The sequence below is a fragment of the Suricata suricatta genome, chromosome 8 (assembly GCF_006229205.1).
Source record: "Suricata suricatta isolate VVHF042 chromosome 8, meerkat_22Aug2017_6uvM2_HiC, whole genome shotgun sequence".
Lineage (NCBI taxonomy): Eukaryota > Metazoa > Chordata > Mammalia > Carnivora > Herpestidae > Suricata > Suricata suricatta.
Genome location: NC_043707.1, coordinates 42,494,397 through 42,510,051, shown reverse-complemented (window position 1 = coordinate 42,510,051; position 15,655 = coordinate 42,494,397). Strand labels below are relative to the sequence as shown.

At 39.6% G+C, this 15,655-nt stretch overlaps 1 protein-coding gene and 1 pseudogene across 1 annotated transcript in view; both read right to left on the bottom strand.

Annotated features, from left to right (window-relative positions):
* Positions 1-6,010: 6,010 nt before the first annotated feature.
* On the bottom strand, positions 6,011-7,281 carry LOC115297594 (annotated as a pseudogene).
* A 2,358-nt stretch (positions 7,282-9,639) lies between these two features.
* FMO5 (flavin containing dimethylaniline monoxygenase 5) overlaps positions 9,640-15,655 on the bottom strand; it is a 30,548-nt gene continuing 24,532 nt past the window's right edge. Inside the window, exons 6-8 of the mRNA XM_029947526.1 lie at positions 15,183-15,535; positions 13,089-13,161; positions 9,640-10,476 (exon numbers count right to left, since the gene is read on the bottom strand). Coding sequence (XP_029803386.1) covers positions 10,131-10,476; positions 13,089-13,161; positions 15,183-15,535 — 772 coding nt within the window. The 3' untranslated portion in view covers positions 9,640-10,130. The remainder of the gene's footprint in view (positions 10,477-13,088; positions 13,162-15,182; positions 15,536-15,655) is intronic.

Genomic DNA, 15,655 nt, shown 5'->3' with positions numbered 1-15,655 from the left:
CTTTAATTATTATTAAACCAAGATTGCTGAAAATCAGTGATGCATTTGTTATAGAGTATAACTCAGTGTTTACAGTATGTTTTAGGTGACATCATAACAATCAAAGGTGAATAAAATATTCCCAGTAAATTTATATAGCAGTAAAGAATTACATGCCTTCTGTGGACATTTTATAAGTGCATTTTATATTGCAATAAAATTTTTTTTCTCTTAAAAAATAAAACAAAAACAAAAACAAATAAATAAAGCTCCTGGAACTTCTAAAGGGATTAAGAGTAGTTGTTCTGGGGCGCCTGGGTGGCTCAGTCGGTTAAGCCTCCGGCTTCGGATCAGGTCAGATCTCACGTTCATGGGTTCGAGCCCCGCATCAGGCTCTGTGCTGACGCCTAGCTCAGAGCCTGGAGCCTATTTGCGGTTCTGCGTCTCCTTCTCTCTCTTCCCCTCCCCCTCTCATGCTCTGTCTCTCTCTGTATCAAAAATAAATAAAACATTAAAAACAAAGGTTAAAAAAAAAAGAGTAGTTATGCTAATCATATTCCAGGATGGATCATTTGTAACCCATTAACTTTTATCATAATATGAATTTCCCCAGTATAATCTGAGTCAGTGACTCCAGGTGGTACCAAATTTCCCTTTTTTGTCATGCTAGATCTTCCTAGAATAATCCCCACTGTGTTGGGAGGAATGGGGTCCTGTACCCCAGTGGGTATTGTATAGACATGATCGTGTTCCTTTAAAGTTATTCTGAGATAGTGCATAAGTCCAGTCCTGCACATCCTCTGTTGGCTGCCCACAAGTGTGTAACCCAACCTTGACCTGGTTGAAGAAAACCTGAGAAACAGGGTTCTGTATGGTTTTGCTCCACTTGGGATTGGGGGTATGGGAGCTGACACCCCTTTCCTAATTTCCCAAGAGGGATCCTTCTTCTTTATCAAATTTAGATCCTCATTGATTTATTTGCCCATTGTTTTTTTTTTTTTTCCTACATCTGGTACCATCCTTGCATAACTTCTTGGTTTGTCCTCTTTTTTGTTGGTGACAGTCCTTTTGCCTGTGCTCGGGTTTTCCACATTTCAGCAGGCATGAGAGGCTGGAGACGGCCTCATAATAGCCACAAGAGTTTGTGCGTTACATGTCTCAGTGCCCACATTTTGGCACACCCTAACGAATTCAGCGATACCTCTGGCTTGAGAACATATACCAGGGAGAGCGGCCTGACAGTCCGCAGTAGCATTTTCTTTCTTTTTTTTTTTTTAATGTTTTTATTTATTTTTGATACACAGAGAGACAGAGCATGAGAGGGGGAGGCGCAGAGAGAGAAGGAGACACAGAACCGGAAACAGGCTCCAGGTTCTGAGCTAGCTCTTAGCACAGAGCCTGACGCCGGGCTCGAACCCACGAACGTGAGATCTGACCTGAGCCGAAGTGGGAGGCTTAACCAACTGAGCCACCCAGGCGCCCCCGCAGTAGCATTTTCATAGGCCAATTGCTGCCATAAAACTTGAGCAGTTTCTTCATTATCTATTTGCCTGGAAATACTCTTGTAACCTATTTGTGAAATCAACCTAAGGCTCACTTGCCCCTGCTGTACCATGGCAAAGGAACCTATTTTGTTCTTATGTTAGGGATTGCAGATGGAGCAGCAGTGACAATAGTAGAGCATTGCTGGAATAAGGTATGATTGGTCTGGGTTTGGGCTTGGGCCATCGTATAATGGCCGGTGGCATTTCTACTCCTATCAGAATATCCAAATCTCGATTATGAATTGCTTATGTGGTGCAACCCTCTAAAGTGCACACAGCTGCCAAACGGCATTTTGCACCATCTCCCACTCCACCTACACTAGCCAAGGTTTCACTCAAAGACATAGAAGGCAATGATTCATGGAAAGGACCTTATGAACTGATAACTTGGGGAAGGGGGTATGCATGTGTTCTTCTCCCATCAGGACCACACTGGGCACCTGCCCGTCTGATTAAACCGTACCATGGGTTGGAAGGACCCATCTCTCAACCTTCCTCTCAGATAGTCAGAAAGCAGTGTAATGTGTTCCCTATAAACTCCTTAACCAGGACATAGCTATATGATTTCCCACATGTCCTGAGAATTGGTTTGTTGGTATGGGGCACTCGCCCCCCCTCACTCCCACGTTGGAACTGGTGACCAGAACCATAAAGACCTCTGCATACTTTTTAGTTGGATTATTTGTTTTCTTGCTACTGAATTATCTGAATTCCTTATCTATTTTGGATATTAATCTCTTATCAGATATACTGGATATATGATTAAATATCAGATAAATATCTTCTCCTACTCCAAAGGTCCCTTTTTCATATTGTCGATTGTTTCCTTTGCTGTGCAGAGCCTTTCAGTTCCATGTAGTTCCACTTGTTTGCGTTTGCTTTTATTACCTTTGCTTTTGGTGTCCAATCCAAAAACTATCACCAAGACTAGAGTCAAGGAGTCTACCCTCCATGTTTTCTTTGAGGAGTTTTATCGCGGGTCTTAATTCAGATCTTTAATCCACTTTGAGTTAGTTTTTGTGAGTGGTATAAAGGAAGGGGTTGTTTTTGTTTTTGTTTTTGTTTGTATGTGGATATTCAGTTTTCCCAGGACCACTTTTTAAAGAGACTCTTGCAGAATTTTATGTTCTTGGTGCCCTTGTCAAGGGTTAGTTGACTGTATAGGTGGGTTTATTTCTGGGCTCTCTACTTTCTTCCTTTGATCTATGTATCTATTTTTATGTATGTACCGTACTATTTTGATTATAGTAGTTGAAACAGGAATATACCTTCAGTTCTATTTACCTTTCTCAAGATTCCTTTGGCTATTTGGGATTCTTTTGTGGTTTCTTATTTTTTATTTTAAAATAATTTTATTCTGCCCAGAAATGGTAGTGATGTTCTTACATTCTGTCCACCCAAAGGAAGAGGAACCAAATTAAAGGATTTAGAATTTTCCTTACCATACTGTCATAATTCTATCTTTCAGATTCCAAAGGATTCGCATATGAATTATATCATGTGATCTCAAAACTGCCCCGTGAGGGTAAGCAGAATAGATAATTATATGTCATTTTATAAACAAGGCTCAGGTTAAATATTTAGCCAGTATTTCCTAAAAAATATGTATACCTCATTCATTTTTAAAACTTGACAAGGGCCTAGTACCTGCTGGGACTTGTACTAAGCACCCCGTGCTCTTCAGCTGCTCACCACACACACACACACACACACACACACACACAGCATCACCACATGAGTACTCATTTGGTACAAAGAGACTGCTAACTATATACTGTTTGACTTAGGATAAGTATCTTTATCTTCTAATTATAAATTTTCTTATATGTAAAATGAGGGGACTGTGCATGTCCTCTCTAAATCCTGTGTTAGAGTTGAAGACATGAATATGAATTCATGTTTATAGATACGGATGGATAAATAGAGAAGTAATGATGAATATGTGTGTATTCATGCGTTAGTATGCACATATATATTTCCAAGTTCTGGCCTCTCTGAAGGGCCTAGAAAAAACTGACACCCAGAGGCAGTGAGCACACCTAGCAGCTAGTTTCTGGGTTCTAATATAATTCTCCAAGAGGAACCAGGACTCTTGGGAGAAATGGCCCCTCCCCCACTCATGCTCTGATTTGCACTGTCTCTCAAAACTAAGTAAATATGTTTAAAAAAAATTTTTTTTAATGTTTATTTTTGAGAGAGAGGCAGACAGAGCATGAGTGAGGGAGGGGCAGAGAGAAAGGGGCCACAGATTCCAAAGCAGGCTCCCAGCTCTGAGCCGTCAGCACAGAGCCCATTGCGAGGCTCAAACTCACAAACCTTGAGACCGTGACCTGAGCTGAAGTCGATGCTTAACCAACTGAGCCACCCAAGTGCCACAAAAATAAATGTTAAAAAAAATTTTTTTTAAAGTGTCGAGGTACTGAAAGACATTTCAAAATGTTAAGCATCCTTAAGCTCCTGAATCACTTTTTAATAAAAGTATTATTTATTTTATTTTTATATATGTATATATATTGAGGTATATTCACAATTTTAATCCTTTAAGAACATTCCTGTTTTTAAAAATATTCATGTTGAATTTATTCACTCAATTAATTAAGTACTAATTTACTGAGGTCTTACTGTACTTTAAGCAGCCCTGGGAATATGCAGAGTAATTACAAAGTATCTTCCTCCAAGGAATTTACTAGTTTAAGGAGAAAACAGGAAAGAACCAACTGATATTGCATAATGTACCAGAAATATTCACCAAATGAAATTGAGCAACATACCAGGTATAATAAGGGCACAAAAGAAGGTCACGTGTTTCAAATTGGAGATCAGTAAGAGATTCCTGGAAGATAACAGATGAAGTGAATCTTGAGGGTAAAATAAGTGCCAGGCATCAGGGCAAGTGGAGAATTTACCAAGAGGAGGGTACAGCCAAAGAATGTTTACAGAGGCGTGGAAAAACACAGCACTTTCGAAAATTCCAAGTAGGCAGTCTGGAATGTTTATATCCTATAATATATTATATATTGCCATTGACAAAAGTAATAGAGCACAGACTCCATATCGAGTAAAATCATCTCATTTATGAATGTACTTACCATTAGTATACCATAAATTTTGCTAGTGGAGACTGTTGGCTCAGCCTGCTTAGCTACAGGAAGGAGCTTATCTGAGTGATTTTAAGAAGATGTCTCTTGGGCACCTGGGTGGCTCAGTCGGTTAAGCCTCCGACTTCAGCTCAGGTCAGATCTCATGTTTGTGGGTTCAAGCCTCACATCAGGCTCTGTGCTGACAGCTAGCTCAGAGCCTGGAGTCTGCTTCCGGTTCTGTGTCTCCTTCTCTCTCTGCACCTCCCCCTCTCATGTTCTGTCTCTCTCTGTATCAAAAATAAAAATAAAACATTAAAAAAAAAGAAGATGTCTCTTTTGACCTTGTCTCACCATTTTCTCCTCTCTACAAAGGTAGCCCATATTTATTCAGCAAAGAAAACAAAATTGACAAAGTAAGTTATATTATGCTTTATTAGAACAGCTTAATATGTAATTTAAATACATAGTAATTTAAACATAAACAAATTTAAACATAGTAATTTAAATGAATGGTACTATCCAATATTCTTCCTCTCTCTGAGAAAGTTCCACTAGAATGTGGCTCTGGGTCAAGCCCTGAACCAAAAAATATATATTTCTTTATTTTTTAAAATAATTTTAAATTTTAGAATCATTTTAGATTAAAAAAAATTTAACATTTATTTACTGTTGAGATACAGAGAGAGACAGAACATGAGCATGAGAGAGGCATGAAAGAGGGAAAGACACCGAATCAGAAGCAGGCTTCAGCCTCTGAGCTGTCAGCACAGAGCCTGATGTGGGTCTCGAACTCAGAACCCGTGAGATTGTGACCTGAGCCAAAATCAGACGCCTAACTGACTGAGCCACCCAAGTGCCTCTATAACTTTTAAAATACAAAATGAAGCCAATGACCCAAAAAGTTATCTGGTGCAATGAGTTTGAGGGGAAATTTCATAGTCTGTATCATTACAGATATGAAGTATAATGGTTCAACTTTTTAGTGTTTGACAGGAAAGTATCATGAGAAAGAGGACAGTACGAAATCATGTGACTACAGTAGCACTAACGTTTGAAAAGCATCCATGCTCTTTGTGTAATCACATTAGAGTCAAGCATATTTATTTTCACATGTTATAACTGCTGTTGAAAAGGAGAAATACTGGGGCGCCTGAGTGGCTCAGTCAGTTGAGCCTCCGACTTTGGCTCAGGTCAGATCTCGCATTCGTGGGTTCCAGCCCCGCGTTGGGCTCTGTGCTGGCGGCTAGCTCAGAGCCTGGAGCCCTTTTCTTGCGTTGTGTCTCCTGCTCTCTCTGTCCCTCCCCCTCTCATGCTGTGTGTCTCTCTGTATCAAAAATAAATAAAACATTTAAAAAAAGTTTAAAAGAAAAGGAGAAATACTATATTTTCCAAACGATATACAGAGAGAAAATTTTTTTTTCTCCAGAGAGAATTCTGCAAGGCAATATAAGAGTTAAATTCTTCACATAATGTATAAAGCAGGAGAAGCTTCTTCAGATTTAATGTTTGAAGCCTGGAGTGCTGGTACTTCCCAGTTTGGCAGCAGTTCATTCCTGTAATCTGGCTCAGAGCTACTGCTGCTTACTGCAGTAAGCAGCGGGTCTAAAGCAGCAGACAGGATTTCTTTCTAGGCTTCTTCTTTTCCACTTTTCTATTTATCTGTCTGACCAGGTCATAAAAGATCTCATTAATGTTGATCTTTAACTTCACAGAAGATTCTAAAATGGCACAGTCATGCCACCATCTTGCTAAATTCAGACTCTGTTTTTGCCAACTACTCGCTCACCTTTCAGGTCACATTTATTGCCAACTAAAATCACTGGATCATCTTCTGTGTCCTTAACCCATAAAATACGTTCCTCGGGTCCTATAAGTCGTCAAGTGTGGACTGACCTATAACAGGATATACTAGCGCAAACGCTGTTCACATCCAGGTCTCTCATGGCTGTAAATTCCTTCGTCCTGCCGTGTCCAGGATTTCAAGCGTACGCAGGTGGCAATCTACTTCAACTTGCTTTCTGGAGGAATCTTCTCTTGTTGGGCCATATTTTTCAACAAAAATTCTGGGAACAAACTGAACCGTGAGGTGAGACTTCCCACGCCTTCTGAACCAAGGACCACTAGCTCGTACACACCCCTGACACGGTCGGCTTAAACCCTGACAGTCTACTCAGCGCCATTGAAGCTACAGTGAGACACACCCTGTTATACACGCAGTAGCCACCCTCTGATCCAGTTACCTCACTTCTGGGGATCTATCCCCACCCCCACCCCAGCTGGGTCTGGGCCCCTCCCCGCTCTTCTACACTGTGGCTGTGCTGTGGCTCTGGGTGGCGGGCGGCGCCTCTAGAGCACACGCACACGCCCAGTATTTCTTTAATGCTTGTTTAGCGTCCTTTTCATGTGCCGGGATCCCACCCAGGATACAGTACCTGTAGATGTCAGGTCTCTTCAGGCTCCTCTGTACTATGCCAGGGTTTCAGACTTTCCTTGTTTTTGATGTTCTTGATCGTTTCAACACAGTTTTGTAAGGTATTCCTGAACTTGGGTTTGTCTGTCGTTTTCTTATGATTAGACTGTGCTATCATTTGGCGGGGGAAGACCGCAGGGATAAAGTACCCTTCTCATCACATATTATGGGTGGCTGGCTATCATCATGACTCACTGGTGACGTTCATATCGATCATGCAGCTGAGGCCGTGTTTTGTCAGATCTCTTTACCTTAATGTTATTTTTCTTCCCTTTCCGTACTGTTCTCTTTGGAAGGAACTTAAGCTCTGTAGCCTATACTTAAGGAGTGGGGAATTATGCCCTGTTTCTCTGAGGGCAGAATATTTATATAAATTGTTTAGCATTCTTCTGTGTGGCGAATTGGTCTATTCTGCTCCACTTCTTAAATTATTCAATCATTTATATATTGGTATGGATTCATGGGTATTTTTTATACTTTATCATAATCCAATATAAAGTCATCTATTTTGTTGCTCAGGTCGTTTGTTCTGCCTTTGACCATTGAAACCACTTTAGGTTGGCTTCTGTATCCCTGTGACACACCCCCACCAGCTTGTTTTTTGAACACTTTCTTACTTTCTGGCACAAGAATGAGGGTGTGTGTGTGTGTGTGTGTGTGATATGACGGAAAAATGATAAAATGGGAAAGTGATATACCCTTCCAACATAATTACAAAGGCAAAGGATGGTAAAGTGATGAATATTAGTACACATTCATCAGCAATGAATCTCGAGTTGTTTTTAGTTCTGTTTCCTATTCACATCTTACTTTTAGCTTAGTTTAGAAGTTTATCAATGATTTTTTTTATAACTTTGCATATTATAAATAAAATGAGAGAGTCCATGAATTTAGAGTTATGTATTTTTACTTGAAGAGGAAACTGGGGTACTTATTGCTGATAACTGGTAATCACATTATCAACGGGCTGTTCATTCAATAGGCTGACATGTTAAAAGAGATAAATTTATGGGTTAAAAGAAGGAAATGAAAAAGAAGCAAGTAACCTTTACTTTGCAACTAGAATAATCTGCAGATTGTAAGATCCTCAGTACATTTTTAAAAGATGATAAATCACCAGTATCACACGTTTTAGGGAAGGAAAAAGACCTAAGAAGTAATACCATTTCTTGGTTTTCTCATTTTCAATAGGCCAAAATTTCGAAATTAGGCCAAATGGCAGGGAACTGAGCAAAAGGTTAAATGATTAGGAGGAAGTTGTAGTTCTTATATTTCTGGTTCTCTTATGTGTATTTATATTGGGAAGGATAATAATTTCCAGTGTTGTCATTTAGTTCAGATTTATCCTTTTGTCATATGATAGGCAGCAATGTGTACTGCACAACAACTTATTTACTGGCTGGCACATCTAGTATCATTCTTGATCGAATTTGGTGTGCCCAGTAGCTAACACTTGTTTAACTCTGTGAGACGAGAATAGAACAGAGCTTCTACAAATGAGAAAACAGGATTCGCAGCAGTCCTGGGCCATAAATGGGGAGCCTCTACTTTTCATTTGCTCGGTTTTTCAGAACAACATTGTATGACATGAAGAGAACTGTTATAATTGGACTGCCCCTATATTTAGTTAGTACCAATCCTGTTTTATTTTTATTTATTTATTTTTTAATTCTTGAAAAAGCTGGTTTTTTTTTTTTAATTTTTAAATTTTTTTTTTTTTTTGAGAGACAGAGAGAGACAGCGTGAACAGGGGAGAGTCAGATAGAGAGGGAGACACAGAATCTGAAGCAGGCTCCAGGCTCTGAGCTAGCTGTCAACAGAGTCTGACGTGGGTTTTAAACCCACGAACCGTGAAATCATGTCCTGAGCCGAAGCTGGACGCTTAACCGACTGAGCCACCCAGGTGCCCCAGCCAATCCTGTTTTAATACGTAAGTGACCTCATTGAATATTGACTCCAGACTCTGTGTGATTGAGGGAATGGGGAGGAGAACGTAGGAGTGAGGAGAGACAAATAACATTTGGAGGCCACACTACAAAAGTTGGCAGCTTGTTTTGGATCCTATTTTCTAAGGCAAAGTCTTGTTGGATCCTAAGATGGGAACAAAGAGATCAAAAGAAGACTGGACAGCTAACTTAAAAATCCCAAGTTTTTCAGCCAAGTTGAACCTATTCACAGATGCTAGATTATTAGAATGACCCATAAGCATAAAAAGTTTTTTTCATTGAGAAAATTAAGACATGTTGCTTAGGGGAAAAGAGTAGAAAGGATGCAGTATCACATACACTAGTGAATTGCTAGTGAAATAAAATGTTTAAGTGTTGATATATCTTAGATATATATAAGGCCATTAATTCTCTGATCTTTCAAGAGACCTACATTTAGTTACAATATTAAAAACAAAAGATTGAACTTTTTTTTGAGAGAGAGAGAGAGCAAGAGCACACTCAAGAGATGGGCAAAGAGAGACAGAGAGAGAGAGAGAGAGAAGGAGAGAGATCTTAAACAGGCTCCACACTCAGCATGGAGCCTGGCTGACATGAGACTTGATCCTACAACCCTGGGATCAGGACCTGAGCTGAAATCAAGAGTTGGATGCTCAACTGACTGAGCCACCCAGGTGCCCCAAGATTGAACTTCTAATAGAAAATCAAATCCTATCAGAAGCAGAGTTCCATGGAGTCACCCATTTCTTATACAGATATTGACTCCTGCTCCCCATCATAATATTGAGAGCATTTACTAAGCACATACCACATGTCAAGAAGTCTGCTAAGGACCTACAAAGATGACTGAAAAGGTACCTGAGCTCATAGTTCAGGAGTTACTAAAAGGAAAAAGTGGTGGGACACAAAGGACGGAAGGGAAATCAATATGAATTAAAAGCTAGAGTCTCACTGTATGGAAAAGAGGGAAGAGGATTAATGCTTCGGCATGAGAAAAGTAGATAGATTCTTGAGCAATGTGAAGCTAAGAGTTGTTCAACCTCATCAGATTCAGAAGGCATTTCTAGATCCAGCTTTCCAAAGAAAACTGGGGCAATGACAAATGGGACAGCTAAAAGTAGGTCACAATTATAGCAAAGAAAACAACAGCCAGCATAAACTTGGCCATTGTTATTGTTGAAGTGTTGGAATTACTGGGTTCGATCACTCTTGTCATCATTGGCTTTCTGATACGTTCTTCTGTGGTGAGGATAGCTTTTCGGGCTCCATCCCATTTTCCAGGGCCTTGTAGACGATACTGGATTGGAGTGCAGGGTCCCCAAATGAGCTGTATTGCTAGTTTGGGGTCAGTGAAGGCCAGAGACAGCAGATTGGGCCTGACACCCACCAGATCAGCAAGCTCCTCCATGGTATCTATATAGTCTCCCTGGATGGTATGGCGTTGGCTCTCCACATACCTGAAACAGAAAAGACAGAAGCCATGGCCTGTCAACAGTTCAATCAATCAGTTAATCAATGCTTTCAGATGCCTGTTATTGGCTCCATATTTGGCTAGGAGCTGTAGAAAACAGAGAAGAAAGAAAAGACATTGTCTTTATCCTTAAGGACCTTATAATTTACTGGAGGATAGAAGATAGATACACATAGAGCACAAAAGAATATAAGACTTTTGGTATATCATGTGGTTTTAGATGGCTGAATAGAAATGTTAGAAGAAGGTAATTAAAATAGAGCAGTATGTCCTTGAAAGATGTGGAAGATATATCTGCTAGCAAACAGCAAAGTGTTACAAGTCAGGGGAAGAGCACAATGAAGGAATAAAGCAGGAATGAGTGTGGAATATGAACATGGAATATCTATGGGTGCTGCCTACCATAGAAGAGGCCTGTTGTGGAAAACAAGGATGGATAGAGAGAGGCAAATATAGCAGATTCAGATAGAGAGGACTCTGATATTATGAGAAAACTCACCACAAAAATTCTCAAGTTTGGGATCCTCAATTGTTTTATGAGGCAGTGGTACTGGGGTCCACAGAGCAGGACTTCCCAGGGTCAATGCTAATTTGGAATCCTGATAGGCGTGGGGGAATGATTTATCCCACCAGAGGAAGTGGCTCTCCAAACAGAGCCAGATGAAGGCTTTACACCAAGAGCAGATTTGAAAAGTTAGAACTTTTTAGAGGGAAAATGTGGTAACAGATACTCGTGGAAGGAGTGGAATTTATAAAGAGCTCATTGGTAACTCTTCTTACTTCTTATAATGAAAATAAGACAAAGAACTGCAGGACAGAAAGCAAGGAAGAGAAAAAACCAAGTCAAGTTAATTGAGACTGGATGGGATTACTTGAGGAATCCAAAAACCGGGACAGGAAAAAAAGGGATAGAAAAAGAAATTTGAGGTAGAATTGGTGAGATGGAATTCCAGAGGAACTGCCAGATGGTTAAATAGCAATTTCCTGAAATGGGACTAGTTTCGAAGAGAAGTGAAGACAGGAAAGACTTTGTGAGCTTACCCCTAATGGATGTTATGTTGGCTCAAGGCTCTGTACGTGTGCATTTATCCTACAGCAGTGGGTCATGAAGGTTTAGCAAAAGGGATTCACTTGTACCAGCCTCGTAGGGTCGTGGCGAGGATTAAATAAAGTCATGCATATAAAACACGTAGTGTGTGTACATAGTTGACCCTTGATAAAGGTTAAATTGTGTCTTTGGGGACTGCTCACAGTCAGAAGGTAGCTAGATAAAATAAGTCAAAGGAAACAGAGGCGAGAAGTTGAAATAGGAGATGTACTGTCAGAAAAGCAGGGAAAGAAAGCACTCCAAGAAAGAAGAGACTATTATAAGCAGCAGATTCACTAGTGAGACGAAAAATGAAATTGGTCATAGATGACCTTCAGGATAGCAGTTGCATAAGTAAGGATAGAAGTTACAATGCTGGAGGTTTAGGAGGAAGAAAAGGATGAGAATTTAGAGCATATAAATCTGGCAATGAAAGTAAGGAGAGAAATAGCAGAGTACCTGGAAAGGGTATCAGGGTTAATTAAAAACTTCATCTACCTCTTTGGGCCTGGAATGATTATACCCCTAACTTTTGCACAAAAATTTAGGAACTTACCATCAACTTCCACTTTGTCCAAATAAAAATCACCCAGTGCATAAACTCAAGTTCTGAAATTCAGATTGCTAAATTACTGTGTTTGTTCAAGCACGAAGCAACTAGCTGATGTTACCACCTTCCCAAATCACAAAGACTGTTCATACAATGAGCTGCTGTGACCTGAGCATGCTGCTATGTGATGACAGCCAACAAAGTAGCCTATACTGATTTCTTTTTCTTTTCTTTTTCTTCTTCTTTTTTTTTTTAAAGTAGGCTGCATGCCCAGTGTGGGGCTTGAACTCATGACCGGGAGATTGAGTCTGATGTTCTACCAATTGAGCCACCCCAGTGCTCACCTATGCTGATTTAAAAAAAAATTTTTTTTAATGTTTTTTAAATTTATTTTTGAAAGACAGAGACAGCATAAGCTGGGGAGGGTCAGAGAGAGAGGGAGACACAGAATCTGAAGCAGGCTCCAGGTTCTGAGCTAGCTATTAGCACAGAGCCCAACACGGGGCTCAAACCCACGACCTGTGAGATCATGATCTGAGCTGCAGTTGGACACTTGACCGACTGAGCCACCCAGGCACCCCACCTATGCTGATTTGTAAACCTACCTACGTATTTGTAACTGGACCGTATCTTCTTCCCATTAAATCATTGACTCTCTTCCTTTGTCTGGCAGCTTCACTAGCATTTCAGGTAATCCTGCCAAAATTAATATTCCTGATTTTCTCTCCATGTGCTTTTTCCTACTTTTAGGTTCTAATCATAGAACTTTAAATGCTTTTCTCTCCTTTTCCATGCATATTCAAACCATATGGTGCTATTTCTCCATTTTATTGTCACAAAAGATTATTTCCCTTCCCTTCAAAATATAATCTAAATCCTTAAAATAACACAAGAAATATAAATATAGTACAATATTGTTCTAATAAAGAACTAAGTAGAAACATTAACCACATACTCTTACCTTTTTGCCATTTCCTCTTGAGCCTTAGCTATTTCTGCTTTCATTTTGCTTTGTGAGGGCAATGTCCTCAGCCCTAAAGAGAAAAATCAAAATTTTAAGTGTAAAAATTACCTAAAGAGAAAATAAAAACTTTAAGTGTAAGATTACCTTACTGGCAACAAATACTATGCCATGGAGAATTCAAAGAAATACAGGATAATTTTCTGTATTCAAGTAGGTTACAATTCACTGGGTCGCCTTCCCCATCACCACCATAATATGTTAATGTTATGACAGCTGCTAACTCTATTCTACTATGTCTTTGGGAGAGATTTCTCCTATTCTTCCTTCCTCCTCCGTCTTCCAATTGGGAAATGAAATATGGATATAAGGAAATGATAAATGGTCCCAAAAGTATATGAAAAATAAAGAACAAAATAAAGAGCAGGGTACATTTGTACTCTTAGTAACAAACAGGCTTTACCACAGAGAGAATGAAGTAAAAATAAACTCTCAATCCCATTTTATGGCTAAAATCCTATTAAAGATAAGACTTTTCCATTCTGCTTGGATTTTGCACAATTTCAGAGGCAGCTATTTCATCTTGAAGCAGCAACCACTGACAAATAAAGGTCGGCATGTTTGTCTTTAATGTTAAACTGATTTTTGTGCAACCCTCAAAATTTCACTTCTTGCTTCTGGTCAACTCTTTGAAGTGATACTGAGCAAATCAAATCCTTCCTCATGGGACATTTTTTTTTTAAGTTTATTTATTTTGAGAGAGAACAGAGTGTGCAAGCATGAGAGCCAGCATGGAATGGAGTAGATAGAGAGAGGGAGAGAGAAAAAATCCCAAGCAGGCTCTGTGCTAACAGCGGGCACGAGCCCAATGTGGGGCTCAAACCCACAAACTGTGAAATCATGACCTAAGCTGAAACCAAGAGTTGAACACTACCTACTGAGTCACCCAGGTGCCCCTGGCATGGGACATTCTTGAAGTATCTGAAGGGAACTCTCCTGTCTCCCCTGAATCTTATCTTCTCTAGGTAAACTTCTCTAGCTCCTTCAGTTATACTTCAAAGGGTACATTTTCAAACCCCTGAACCATTCTTGTCTCTCTCCTTTTCATACACTCCAGTTTCATATTTAAAATATGTCTTTGGGTATGCACTGGCCAGTTTAGAGAACAGTTGTAAATTCTAGGACATTATAGTTCTTTCATGATGCTAGATATAATTAAGCTTTTTAGAAGCCATATCATTCTCCTGACTCCTATTGAGCCTGCTATCCCGAGCACCAAAGTTTTTTCTCATGTTCTCCTAGCTGAAACTGAAAGAGGGGATGTAAAAGGGGGGAAGTAAGATTTGAGAGGTTGAATCTTACACATTTTGAACTAGTTTTTAACTAGGTCTTAACTTTTGGCTGAAATCAATCACACCATCTCTATATTTGCTTTTCTCTATAATGTCTTTTGTTTCACAAATATATATATCAGTTGTCTAAAATCTAGATGGGTGAATTCTAGTCTGGAGTGCACATTGGAATTAACTGAGGAACATTTTATTAGAGATCTTATGTCTGGCCCACCCCAGACTTTTAAAAACATCACTAGACAGAGTATGCCTATTTTTTGGAAAATTTCCCAGGCGATTCCAATATATGTCTATGGTTATAAATTATTACTTTATATTCACTCAAAAATATTTTTTGAGCACTAATTTTATTACAGTCATACATACTTTTCATCTGTTTAGAAGGACAGATACCATATATTTTTACTCATAGGTCTAGCAGGAGAAATCTAACAGGAGACCATGGGAATGGGAAAGGAGAGGGGAAAGAGTTGGGGAGAGGGAGTGAGGCAAATCATGAGAGCCTTTGGAATGCTGAGAACAAACTGAGGGCTGAAGATGGAGGGGGGAAGGGAAAAGGGGGGGATGGTCATAGAGAGGGGTGCTTGTGGGGAAGAGCACTGGGTGTCATATGGAAACCAACTTGGTAATAAACTATACACAAAAATAAAGATTTTAAAGATCTTCAAAAAAAAAGCAAGAATGTAAACATAATTAAACATACCATTAAGTAATTAAGTAGTCAACTTGCCTGGTCACTTACCTTTAAACACTTGAGTGACCCAGCGTCCTTGGAGCTCTGAAATGGGCATAATGGCACCCAAAGGCTGGATCAAGCCTATGATTGCAAGAGTTGGCTTTTCCAGGTTAGGAGGGAAGACCTTTTTATATAGGGATATCTTGTTTTTGACTACTTGAACAGAATCTTCAAGAAAAGGAAAGGCAAAGGAATAGCCTGTGGCAAAGATAACAGCATCAATGTCATCCTCCCTGGAGCCATCTTCAAATATGGCAGCTGTCTCTGTGAATTCCTTCACATTTCCTTTCACCTTCACCAAGCCAGAAATTATACGATTTGGCAGGTCATCATTCACTGTTGGATGCTGACTCAGAGCTCTGTGAGTGGCAATAAAGATCAAGAGGAGAAATGAAAGTGAGAGAGATTGAGAGGGAGAGACTATTAGTAACATGTAAGTAAAATTCTACTTTGATGGAGGTAAACAATAGGTCAATGGT